Source organism: Monomorium pharaonis, chromosome 1, assembly GCF_013373865.1.
Source record: "Monomorium pharaonis isolate MP-MQ-018 chromosome 1, ASM1337386v2, whole genome shotgun sequence".
Classification (NCBI taxonomy): Eukaryota; Metazoa; Arthropoda; class Insecta; order Hymenoptera; family Formicidae; genus Monomorium; species Monomorium pharaonis.
In genome coordinates this window covers 36,243,449-36,256,713 of record NC_050467.1, presented here as the reverse complement: position 1 = coordinate 36,256,713, position 13,265 = coordinate 36,243,449, and the positions used below count along the sequence as shown (strand labels likewise).

Genomic DNA, 13,265 nt, shown 5'->3' with positions numbered 1-13,265 from the left:
TATTTAATATAGATATAATATAGATATAATATAGATATAATATAGATATAATAGATATAGATATAGATATAGATATAGATATAGATATAATATAGATATTTTTGTAGGATATCCCAGGTGCTACTCATTGGGATATCCATGGGATCGCCTTCGTCTATCTGGGATAATTTGGGATATCCTCAGGATAAAGTGTGCTGTGTGGGCTATAATAATACTGAAATGCTAATACACGAAAAATGCGAAATCTGTCTCTAAACTTTATATTTTGTCGCTACTATTCCCTTTTCACGTACAAAAATTGCTGCTATAATATTCTGCGACAAAATTCGTCACGTGATCCTTTTTGTCACTCAAATGGTCGATTTCAGCAGCACGTGAAAAAGCACCTTTAAAGTTACAGAATCGACCCCAGCGATACAGATAATCGATTGTCGATCGCTCGACCCGTCGAGCTGTCCGCTATCCCCTCCATTACAGCACGCTGCTGTAAAAAAAATATTCGATATTGGAAGCACTGTACACCACGTGAGGTGACGTGAGAATGCAGCACGCGCACCGGCGCACTAGCGGTTGGACCTTCGACGATCGCATCGTACGAAAGGTGTACGGTAGTGCCGGGTAAGAGGCGGGCAGTAGGTACGAGACTCTCGTGATACTTCCGGGTGTTCTGAAGGTCCGTCGCATATACGATCCAATACGACCGTCAGGCCGTCGGTGCCTCACATTCGATTATGCTACATAGATATGCAGTCGCTTGCCAACAGCAGCATGAACGCGCTTCTATACACATTGCTAGTGCTCATACATTACTTACATAGCCTATACGTTGCGATCCGTGGCGCGTGTATCGCGGTGTACCGGTGGCTCGCGGAGTTCTGGTGTGTGAGCACGACGACGGAGCTCGACGTGCTCATCCAAACGCTCTCGAGAATCAGCAAGACGCCCAGGCACCTAGTGATCGTGCTCGGACTATGCGACGAATCCGTTTTGGACTGTGTGCGTATAATTGGATGGTGCATTACACTTGATATACCTTACATCAGCTTCTTTGATCGTAATGGTAAAAAATCTCTTTGATATTATTACAATATTTTGTGTGAAAAAATTCGAAAGACAAGAAATGAATTATTTCGTGTGCGAGTGTGTGCGTGCGTGTGTGCGCGTGCGTGTGTGCGTGTGCGTGCGTGCGTGCGTGCGTCTATTTACTTTGAGGAGATTCAGTTCGTCATTTGTCATGTGAATTTATCATGCACCTGTCAAACGAAATTCTAACAATTGCAAAATGACATTGCGACAGCTCTTCCTCATCAAATAAGATATCTTAATTATCTTATGTGTTGCAAATTTTTAATTAAAATTTTAATTCTAAATTGAAATTTTTTAATAATGATTCACACAAGCAAGCATTTTGCTAGCTGGCTGCTGAAAAATTCTGTAACAAAAATCATCTCGTACCATTTAACCCTTTGAAGACAATTTTTTAATAGGAATAAAATTTTAAAACTATAGTTTTCTTATAGTTGTTAAAGCATTTTTTTTGCAAATCTGAATGAAAATTCTGGTTAACTCTTCGAGGTCACACTTCTTCAAATGTCAAGGTCACACTTGATGGTTACCAGCCATTGTCATTTTTAAAGTACCTACTGTATTTATGAAATTACCAAAGATATGGTAACAAAAAAATTCATGGATAAACTTGAATATTTGTATTCTGATATTATTTAAGCAAAAATCTAAAAACGTTAGTACCTAAAAAAATTCTTGAATCTTGCAACATTCAAAAAAGTTTTAAAAAATAAATTATAACTTTTTCAATTTTCAATATTATTAGCTAAAAATTTAGACGGGAAAAAATAAGTCTTTGACCTTTTTTTAAAAAAAGGTATTTTGCATGCTGAACATAGAGTATTTTAGTATACAGAAAAACAGGTATTTCATAGAAAAATCAAGTTTATTATATTTTTATCTTTAAAAAAATACAAAGTAAATATTTATTAAATAAACAATGTTTATTAAAAAAATTAATTACTTCCACCGCAATCAGTGCATAAATATATCTTGTGATCTCACACATAGACCTTGGATATTGCATTTGTGTCTTTCAATCTTTTTTACTGCCATACAATGCAAATCACTTTTGTTTATCAAATTAGCAATACTCATTGTCATTGACTGGACAATCTCTTAAGCTTAAAGTATATGGACTAATTATAAGCCATTATAATTATTATAAGCCATGCTGCATATTTTCAAAGAATAAAGTAACATAAAAGTTTTAAAAAAATTTTAGTCATAAGAATTAGTATTATATCATATACTTACACTTTTTAAATCACAAAAGACAAAAATTCGAACCACCAAAAAACACAAAAAACTTATACGGAAATCACACATGGGATGGCTATTATTCTACCTTATCTTCAGATGACTGTCAAAAGTGAACTAATGCGACTTTTAATTACAGAATAGTACAAGAGCATAAATGAAACCTTGAATTACCACTAAATGACATTACTAGTATCATTTTTTCTTAGATCAGAAAGATATAATGTGTTGAATTTAAGCAATGGGTGATAACCACCCAGTGTGACCTCAAAGGATTAAACATTTTAAAATTTTACGTCTATTATCTAGCAGATCTAATCTATAAATATAGTGATGCAATTTGTTTGAAACTTATACTGGTTTTTGTCACTAAATTTAAATATAACTTTAACATTGCAAAATTAAAATTTATTAGTTTCTTTAAAATAGATTATATTTAACTTGTTTCATATGTACTGAAGCTATTGGCACAAATAATGTCAAAAAATTATACTTACAATGTTGTTTGTGCTTAAATCAAAATTGCTTTCAATATTATACACAAGAAAATTACTATCCATTCCTACATTTTGTATAAATTTTTTTATAAGTATTTTGTAAGTATCGTGAATACTTATGTAAATATTTTGTATATTTTGTATGTTTTGTTCTAGTACGCTACTATTATAAGTTAGTACAAATCAATTAAGAAAAAACTGTAACTGGAAATTTAATTTTACAAGATTTGACAAGATATATTAAAAAATTTTTTAAGTAAGAAATTCTTAATCTTCACTAGAAGTCAAAAAATCCTTTTAGATTAGGTGACAGGGGGATTAATATAGTTCCACTTGCTGCCTACAACTCAGAAATTTAACCACTTAAAACTCTTTTAATTAATACCCTTATTTAATCCTAGAACAGTTTTTTAACCCTAAAATTTATTTTTTTTTACCTCAAACATTACACTGAGTTATAAATGTACCCCAATTCTTTCCAAACATTCTGCATTGAACAGATAAATCAATATCAATATTGTCCCAAATTGATCCCTTTATCTGCTAAATTAGGAGATAAATTTTAATTCGCGTTGAGGTACAAAACACTACATCAGTGCAAGTCAATTTTAGGGTTAAGATTTATTTCTTCAACCTACTTCAGAAGTTTGTGTGTGGTTGTGAAAATTGAGCATACATTTGCTATGAGTTTTGGAACAAATAAGTCATATCTAGTGTTACTTCACATTTTTCAGAACAATTGTGAATTAGCTTTCTTAGGTCCATTCCTACCAACATAGATTAACTTCAACCCTGGAACGGTATACTTTTTTTCACCGCAAACATCACACTGGGTTATAAATGTATCTCATTTCTTTCCAACCGTTCTGCATTGAATAGATGGACTGAAATCAATATTGTGCTATGTGAATATCTTCATTTTTTCATGACAAAGACGAAGATATAATCCACAATAATATTAACATTAAATATGTTAAAAATTAATTTAAACAAAATAAAGCTTGAAAAAATCAAAGAAATGAGTTCTTTTAAAAAATCTACTTTCGTCAATTTTTAACAAATTGAAAAAAACAACTGTTTTGGAAAGTTAAAAGATAATGTTTAAAACTGGATAAAATGGATTTTGAGTATTGTTTAAAAAGTATAATTATTTTGACAAATAAAAGTTGGAAAAAATGATAACTTAAAGAAAAAAGAAAAAATGAATAAAGACACAATTAATCTTTTTTGTACTATAAAATGGTAAAATATATTTTTTAAATAAAGAATACATTTTAAAAAATAAAAATATTTCTATGTTAATCTCAGTTTAATTTATCTTATTTTAGTTCCAAAAATTTGAAAGAGATAAAAAGTATGAGTTAAACCGAGGTTAAAGTTAATCTACGCTAGTAGAATCGGACCTTATTTAGAGTAAAATTTAGAACTCAGAGAATTGATGGCATATCACACAACTTTGTGAAACTTGCAAAAGTGAACAGTAAAACTGCCGAATAGGGGATTCTCAATGATCTTGACCTTGACATATATTGTTAAGATTATTACCCTGCGTAATGCATAAAAGGTTTTAGCTGTCGCTCGTGACTCGTTAAAAAGTCATTAACAAAAAAAGTTTCATAAATACAATACATGATATCTCTGCTTTACTTAAAGTCGCAAACCTATGTGGTGCAGAGAACGTGGACGAGGTGCAAGGGAAGGACTTTGCCCTCTCTCTACATTCCCGCATATTTACATAATTTTTATAAAGCACATTTTTGCGTGCTTTTAAATAAGAAAATCTATTAATTTATGCGTGCTTTATAAAAATTAATACAGGGATGTAGGAAGAGGGCGAAAACCTGCTCTTGCACCCCGTCCACGCGTTCTTTGCACCACATGGATTTGCGACTTTGCATAAAAGATTAGAATAATAATAAATTAATAGACTTTCTTATTATAAAACACGCATAAATGTGTGCTTTATTTTAATAATAAATTTATTATTTATTGGGGCTGGGTCCCCTTTTGTTAAGATTTACCTATGTTTCTTTAATAACGGAAATATAATCTTTATAAGTATTCTAGTATATTTAATAATTTGCTCATTTTTGTAATTTTTGTCAAGTGTATGACACAGTCGACCCACCGATGTGAACTTAGCAACCAAGTAAATAAAAAAAATCCGACAATACAGTTTGTTTGTACCTCGTTTGTACCTGTTCGTACCGCACTTTCATTTTGTTTGTACCTCAAAGGAAAAAAAATGCAGGTTAATTAAAAATGGTCAGCACCCAACATTAAGATATTTTAATTTCACTAATGCCATTCGAAAGAGAATCGTTTGTACCCGTTTGTACGTTCGTTAAAACCGTTTGTACCTCAAAGGGACCGGAAGTACAGGCTTTTCAAAATTCGCTCAAGAGGTAATTTTGACATTTTTTAAGATATCGCGAAGCGGCCAACGTCATTCGAAAGAGTTCACATAGCACCCGTTTGTATCTCCTTCGTTTTCGTTTGTACTTCAAGAAGACCGGAAGTACAGCCCTTTTCAAGTTTCGACGCAACATTAATATAGAACTCGGCTATCACTTAAGATATCGCGAAGCGGCCATTTGAAAGAGAACGCTATTTGAAAGAGAATCGTTTGTACCTTCGTTAAAATAGTTTGTACCTCAAAGAAACCGGAAGTACAGGCTTTTCAAAATTTGTTCAAGAGGTAATTTTGACATTTTTTGAGATATCGAAAAACGGCCAAGGCCATTCGAAAAAGAATCGTTTGTACCCGTTTGTACATGCGTTAAAACCGTTTGTACCTCAAAGGGACCGAAAGTACAGGTCTTACCAATGCGGAATCTCGGCTGGTTTTTAAGGTACAGCGAAATGAACGTTATAATAATCTGTATTATTCGTATAAATTACGCTTTTAAAAACATTTACAACTTACAACGTAAAATTTAAATATTTGTTGCTTTGAATATACATATCTGTTGTTTTCTAGGTATTGTACCGCCAGTATTTGTATTAACCAAAGTGTATCACGTGGAGGTTGCTCGGTCGGATTCGCACTTCGTGTGTGTGTGTGTGTGTGTGGTGTGTGATGTGTGTGCGTGTGTGTATGTGTGTGTGTGTGTGCGCGTGCGTGCGTGCGTGCGTCCAAAATTGGATAGATTACACTCGTTTAAATAAAATTTAAGTATAGTTTGCTGTAGGTATACACGAAAGATTTTTACTTATCTTTTTATGTAAATTATTAAATTAATTTGTTTCTTTTGGTAAAGCATTCTAGCCGGTGTTAGTATAGCAGATTTTGTTTTATTTACATCATCGTAGATCTGCCATTTTCCTGTTATTCTATGACAGTAGGCTATGTAATATGCTATATCATTTTCTTTTATTTTGCCTACATATTCAATGGCTGCAACTAATGTATAGGTATTTTCATTTATTTGTATATCTGTTGGTATTTCGGAGAGTGTCATTTTGCCACACCAATCAGAGTAACCAAGTCTCGTTGCAAGTTGGACCCACGATAAACATTCTGTATCGATAATTATGTGCTCTCCCGCAGTCAGAACAAAGTCTATATTTTCGTTGCTACAGCGATTGCACTTTTTATTAGTTATCGTGAGTGTTTGATTGATAGCTTCTTGCAATCCTCTCATTTCTTGTTTATATATTGGCAAGGTATTTATTGCAATAAGTGTTGCATATCTTTGTTGTTGCCATTCGCAAGTAGCGCATCGTTGTAACATACTGTATGATGTTACAGATTTCATTAAATTATCTATTAGATTATTAATGTTGCATACGCAATTTATGGCTCCTTTTATGGGTTGAAAAATTTTTACCAAAATTAGTGCCCTTTCTTTGTACACTTTTTGTTGCGTGCCATATGTGGAAACTATTGTTATAAAATTTAATATTTTATTCGTCTTTATATTATTAATGACATAATTATAATAATTTGTCTAGTCGCGGTAACCTACGAGCAATCCTTGGACCAAAGAATCAAATGCGCATGTATTTCTCACTGCCATGTATTGTCCTTCAATTTGCTGTGGTCGTAATGCATTGCCGTTTTGTAACAAAGGTATCTTGAAAGACACTTGTGGCTTATTATGTATAACATCCGGGCATACTGTAACATATTTGCTACGTTTTAAGTTTGAATTTTTATGTGACTTCCACATTTCAACCTCGTTCAGAAAGTTTGATTTAGTCAAACATTTTATTTCGTGTGTCTCTTCTTTAGACGTGTCGAGTAACATTTCGACGTTATTTTTTTTATCCTCAACCAAAGATTTTTTTATATTATTTGATGTTTTAGTTTTATCGTCCGTTTCACCTTTGTTTAAATTAATCACACAAAATGATGCCCTTTCTGCAATTTCTTGCTTGCTATTGAAATTTATATATGCGTTTAAAAGTTTCGCGGTACACGCCAGTGATCGCATATGTCGTATCAAAAACTTGTCCGCGCGTATATTTTTCCCCCGTCAAAATTAAATTTTTTACCTCATTAAAGTGTTCTTCGCTTCTAGCTGAAGACGCAACATTTATTCCGTTGAATGCCATTACAGCTGTCCATAGGGGAAACTGTTTACATATTCGTAGTAAACTGGTGCCAAAATTTGAACAGTAATAAGGATTTGGTCTCTCCAGAACTTACAAATTGTTTGCTATTTTTTTCAATATTTTTTAACATATCATCGATACGACTTTTTTTGCATTCGAATAATTCGTTGTCGGAATTCTCAATTAGACATTCTTTTAAATTAATATTTTCATAATTTTTAAAATCGTGCGTTCTAATCATATTTATAAGGCGTTGTTGAGCATGCAAACTACCAAATGCATTATTCCCAAGTTCCTTCGTTTCAGAAAATGGGACTATTAATGTGTCTATACAGATCTGACTAAAAGTGTCAAGTGGTAGTTGTTTGACTTAATATGCCAACGCACCAAACAAAATTTTTTACTCGCGCATTTTTATCCCTAAAGCATTTCCAGTCGCAGACTGCTTTAATTAAATGTGCGATATCTATTCTAAGAATACAGATCGATAGATTTGCGCTATCATTATTATATTTATAATAGGTCCATACATCTGTCAATATATGTATTTAAATCACAGTTATTAAAAGCGAGAGTAATAACACAGTTATTAATAAGCGCGAAAAAATAATCTGTCACTACTTCTTTCGGAGTGCACCAGATTGCAGCCACTCGCGTAACCAGTATGTTAAAATATTGGTATCGTGCTTCTTTGATACCATTTGCAAAACAGGTAAAATTTTGTGTAGAATGGAACGACAGCTTGATATAAAAATATAGAGTATGTAGATCCATCTTTATTAAGGATCCCGTTGCGTCTATGCTTAATATTCCTCTTTTTTCAATTTGCTTACGAAACTGTTGGTATAAATGTAATTGTTCGGGACTAAAATATATAACGAAAAATTTATCTATACCTATTTCTCGAATAAAACCTGAAAATTCAGGTTTATACTTTAATTCTGCAATACATGTTATGGGATCAATACCTTTTGTAATGCCTAAACTATCGTTTGAATCTAATTGCTTCACTTTTCTCAAAACTGACTCGTTATATAAATGCGCTGGTTCTACATCGCCGAATGTCATCAATTCGTTTGCTCTTTCTCTTCTCCAGCTATACGTCGACATTGCATGCAAATCCTTAACAACGCGTTGTCTCTGTAATTTGCGCAATTGTTTTTTTTTTTATGCGCGATATCTCTAATTTCATATGTGGAAATATAAATTTTTATTTTTTCATCTACATTTTTTGGTTTCTGCATGCTATATGCATTTAAGAGAGCATCACATTCCGTGCATTTTTCTTTTATTTTTAAAAATACTCGTGCTGCATTTATTTTACCATATTTAAAAGCATAACAACATGGTATATTTAATTGTTTCCATATCTCGTGATAAATAACGTCTGTCCATCCGGGTTTTAATTTTGTTAAATTATTTTCATTATCGGAAATTTCATATATTTTAGTCCACGTTTCCGCGTCTAAATATATGCTAGTACGCCATGGTTTTAGATGATTTAGTTCAGATGACATCGACCAGTTGGAATTATTTGACTCACAACTTATAATCGAGTCGGTTAAATCGGTCGAAGTCGATGATTTTGACAAATTATGGTCGACGTCTATATTAATTTGATACTTTTCTTCAAATTGTTTAAGAATTTTATTTCTATCTTCCGAAAGATACAAATATAAATATTTTGCACTCATTTGTTTCTTTAAGATTGTTTGTTCTGTATATTTCCAAATTGAATGGGATAATCCAAGAACTCGACCTTCGTTATCAAAGAAGTTTATATCCTTTATCAAATCGAAGATTTTGTCAACGTTTAACTTCGGTTGACGTGGCATTTTTAATACTTTATTCAACAAATGTTTTTTTGCACACGAAAAGATCTTGTTACAAGATGCGATTAATAAAAATTCTTTATGATTCTTTTCACGTTAGATGCAGCTCAGCAAAGTCACATTAAAAAATTTTATTTTAATGGATCAACCTTCATCATTGTATCATGTTTGTAGAAAATAAGATAATTGAAATCAGCAAAAAGAATTTAAAAGAATACATTTCAGGCTTTAAAATTTTTTTCGAAATTTGTTTTGTTACGTCTCGAATTTTTAGAATGTCTCCTTTTTGGGGTCAATGTATTTAAACAATTTACCCTGAGAACGGAGACGGCCTGGTTGCGCAATTTAAGGTGTGTTTACGGGAGGGAGAATAGGATAACGAGCAGGTAGGGTTACGGGGAACCCGGTGCCGAAAAGATGGCGAATTTTATACGCAAACCTTCGTGGATCGCCCTTGCGGATTTTTTTATAATCTGGAAATGCGGGTCTATATTCTATTATTTTAAGGATAACTGAGGATTCAGGAGTTTTGACCGATTGTTTATGGTCAAGAAGTTGAGCCAATTGTTGCAAATAAAGGGAAGGATCTTGGTTCAGGCTGTAAGCTGTTTTAATTCGAAACTTTAATCTCTTCTCTCGCTGTCGTCGCCCGCCTTTCGTGGGCATTTGAAAGAATTAAGTAATTTCGCAAAATTGCCATTAGACGGGGGCCACACCGTTGTCAGCTACAGGGGCCACTCTATTGGCAGCGACAATCGAGACTGGGGCCACGCTATTGGCAGCGACCATCGAGCAATCCTTAGAATGAAGTGAAATTTTGTTACAGGACAGGAGAGATCTAAGTTTCAATCCGAGTAGTAATTCTATTTCCGTATATTTAGACTCAGACAAAATGATACAAGATAGTGATAGAGAAAGGAAGCGGGAGCTTTAGTCCTTACGTTGAATTAAGGCTGAAGCACTGATTCTAGAGTTGAACTTATCGACTGAGACTCTAATGACAACTGCCGTTGATAGTTGTGGTACTGACTGAACTGCTTTTGACAGCTCTTTTTATATTCTTCTATTGAGTGAGGGAGTGTCCTTTCGAGACCAAAGTTATATACATTTTTTACGTAAACCTATTATTTTGGCTATCATGAAGAAAAAAAACTTTCCCTCAACATTTTAAAAGCTTTCATTATGTATCTCAGAAAATATTAGCGTAAAAAATAGGTATAGAAAATGCGTACTATAAAGAACACACACACACACACACACACGGGGGGGGGGGGTGCAAGGAGGGCCTTTGGCCCTCTCCTTCCCGCACCCCGCTAATAGAGATACCCTGAACAGAAATGCGCAAAATTCAAATGAAGGGGCTTCGCCCCCCCCCCTCCCGTACCCACCCCGTCGGTAGGGGTGCCCTGAAAAGTTGCAACCAATGTGGTAAGTTCGTGCGCATTTGATCCATGCGCATTTGGTCCGTGTGCATTTGATCCGTGCGCATTTGTTACTGTAATCCTAACTAACCGCCAGGAGAGTGCCTACAATAAACCCATCCACGCGCGCGCGTGTGTTTATACGAGTAAAATCCTGTTAATCCAAAATTAAAATTATTTTATTTCATAACAGTTATTATAACTGCCAAAATAATAGGTTTACGTAAAAAATGTATATAACCTTTTTTGTAGAGCCTTTTATGAGCTTCATTTTTTGTTTGAAACTTTTTTCTCTAAAATCCATATTTTCAGAGATATACAGTAAAAATGTTTGCAAGTTTAGGATGTGATAAAGAGCAAACAAAGCTTTGTCGGTGAAAATCCTTTTAGGGACTTTCTTCTCTAATCAAGGGTAAGCTTTGGTTAAAATTTCAGCGCGATCGGAGGTTTCACCTTTTCGGAAGTACACCCAAAAAGGGATAAACTAAAAAGACTATTAATTGGTTTTATAACCGATGTTTCCAACGTCTTTTTGCTGGAGGTGTCTATTGGCGTACACGATAGCGGCCGTAATTTTGGTCTGAAACAACCCAAAAAGCATGTTAAACTTTATGGCAACACCTTCTAGGTAAACCTAAAAAATTAAATAAATGTTAAAAATTTAATAATTTTTTAAGTCTGAAAAGAAAATCGTTTTTGCCTAAAAATTTTGACTTTTATTTGTGAAAGCTATATAAAAACTTTTTTTTATTAATTTTTTAAGCTCATCTTGGAGAGAATTCAATAATGTTTCGAAAAAATTTTGGTTCCACTCAATCCGTCAAGTAGTTGTTTTTTGAATCGTGTAAGCCAATTTAAAAAATACGAATTTGAGAAAAACACGTTTAACCCGATTCTTGAAACACTTTTTTGCACCATTTAATTGAAAAGGAAGGGGTATAATTGACCTTGCGCTTTAAAAATACAGTAAATATTATTCAAAAAATCTGAAAAAATTCATGCATTATGCTTAAACCTTCTACTTTGTGATAAAATTATAAAATATGATATTTATAAAATTTATATAAATAAGTTTTAGCATTAAATAAACTTTTGAAAAAAACATTCTTTTTTAATTTATAACTTTGCGAAAAAACAATAAAATTTAATGAATTAAAGCTTAAATTAAAGCTTAAGTGTTTACTTTTTGAGAAAAGAATATTGAAATATAATTTAACAAAATTAAAATCTTAATTTTTCAATTTGAAAATATAATTTTTTTGAGGTGTCATCATAGACGTTTTTAGGAAATAAATACACATATTTTTTAATTAAAAAGTTTTTAAATGAAAATAATGTATTATTTACACATATTTGTATGCAAAAAGTACAGTAAATGATTATTTATATAGACTAAACATAATAGAGTGTTCGGTTTTTAGCATTGTATCATTTTCTCATAAAAATAATAGTAATATGAGATAATACATGTTTCCATGTACTACTACAAGTACAAAAACATGAAAATTATACAACTTACCTCAGCTTAAAAATTCACGCGGTACAACCAGTAACTGAAAAGGGGGATTAATTCAACCCAACGTCAACTTCAACTTTTCATCAAGACGAACTGAAGTCGACTGGCAACTCGTAACTTTGCCTGAAGACTCTTTCCTACAGTACAGGTTTTGTAAAGAGGTGATAAGGCCTGGGTCAGATTTACCCCCTTTTCAGGAATCAGGTTAAAGTTTTTGTTAAAGAATAATAGTTTCTTTAAACTTACAGCAATCTGAAGCTAATCAGCCATTCCAGGCATATAATAATCCTTCCGCTTCTTCATGGAACTGATTTTGCAGAATTAATTCCATTCTACAAGCTGTTCGAGTTTTCCTAGTGCTGCTTAATGTGACACTTTCTTCTCGCGATACGCTGTTCATTGTATGATTCAACAAAAAATTGTGCGTTCTGCTCAATTTTTATATTTAATTCACTCAACATCTTTAATATAGAAAAGTACCTTTCATTGAAGGTGCAAAGCAGCAATGAAAGCAAGGATTTCAATAATTGCATCCAAATTTAAATGTTTCGAAGCACATCACTCCTATTTATCAAAACTTATCGAGAGATGATTTGTTGGAAAAGTGCTTAGGATGACATACACAAAATGTAAACGAGAACTTTAAAAAGTAAAAAAAATGGAGGGGAGAGTCCCGGCTGGCTCTATCGTTGAGTCTTCGACCTGCTCCGCGCGCTCTGCGTCTCTGAACTATAACTTCCATATTTTATGAGATTTGGCTCTAAAAGTTTAACTGTATATTCTTGAAGTATTACTATCGATGAAGCTAAAAAAATTTTTTCCGATTTTTTGAGCCTTACAAACAAGGATACTCCCTTAACTTCTCCACCCAAAAAAACGGTCATTCATCCAACTGTCAGCCACCCGCGACATTGCTTGACTTCGAAGATCGTACGTCACCTAACGCTTCGTGATCCATGAATACTTCATGTTTATATATACTTTGTCGCTTCCGAATAAAAGTTGACTTAGAACTCGATTGAAAAGAGCATTAACTCGGAAGTCGATTTGTTATAGATATTGTCAGAAGGATGAAACGTGTATAGTTAACTTACATTTTTATAAATAAATATAAAGT

The 13,265-nt window shown here is 33.0% G+C and overlaps 1 protein-coding gene across 2 annotated transcripts in view; it reads left to right on the top strand.

Annotated features, from left to right (window-relative positions):
• The first annotated feature begins 516 nt into the window (after nucleotides 1–516).
• Nucleotides 517–13,265, top strand: part of LOC105837809 (dehydrodolichyl diphosphate synthase complex subunit NUS1-like) — a 48,595-nt gene continuing 35,846 nt past the window's right edge. The window contains exon 1 of one of the 2 annotated variants that reach the window (XM_036285151.1): nucleotides 517–1,060. In XM_036285151.1, coding sequence (XP_036141044.1) covers nucleotides 745–1,060 — 316 coding nt within the window. In that variant the 5' untranslated portion in view covers nucleotides 517–744. The remainder of the gene's footprint in view (nucleotides 1,061–13,265) is intronic. The other variant, XM_036285117.1, reaches the window with a different exon arrangement.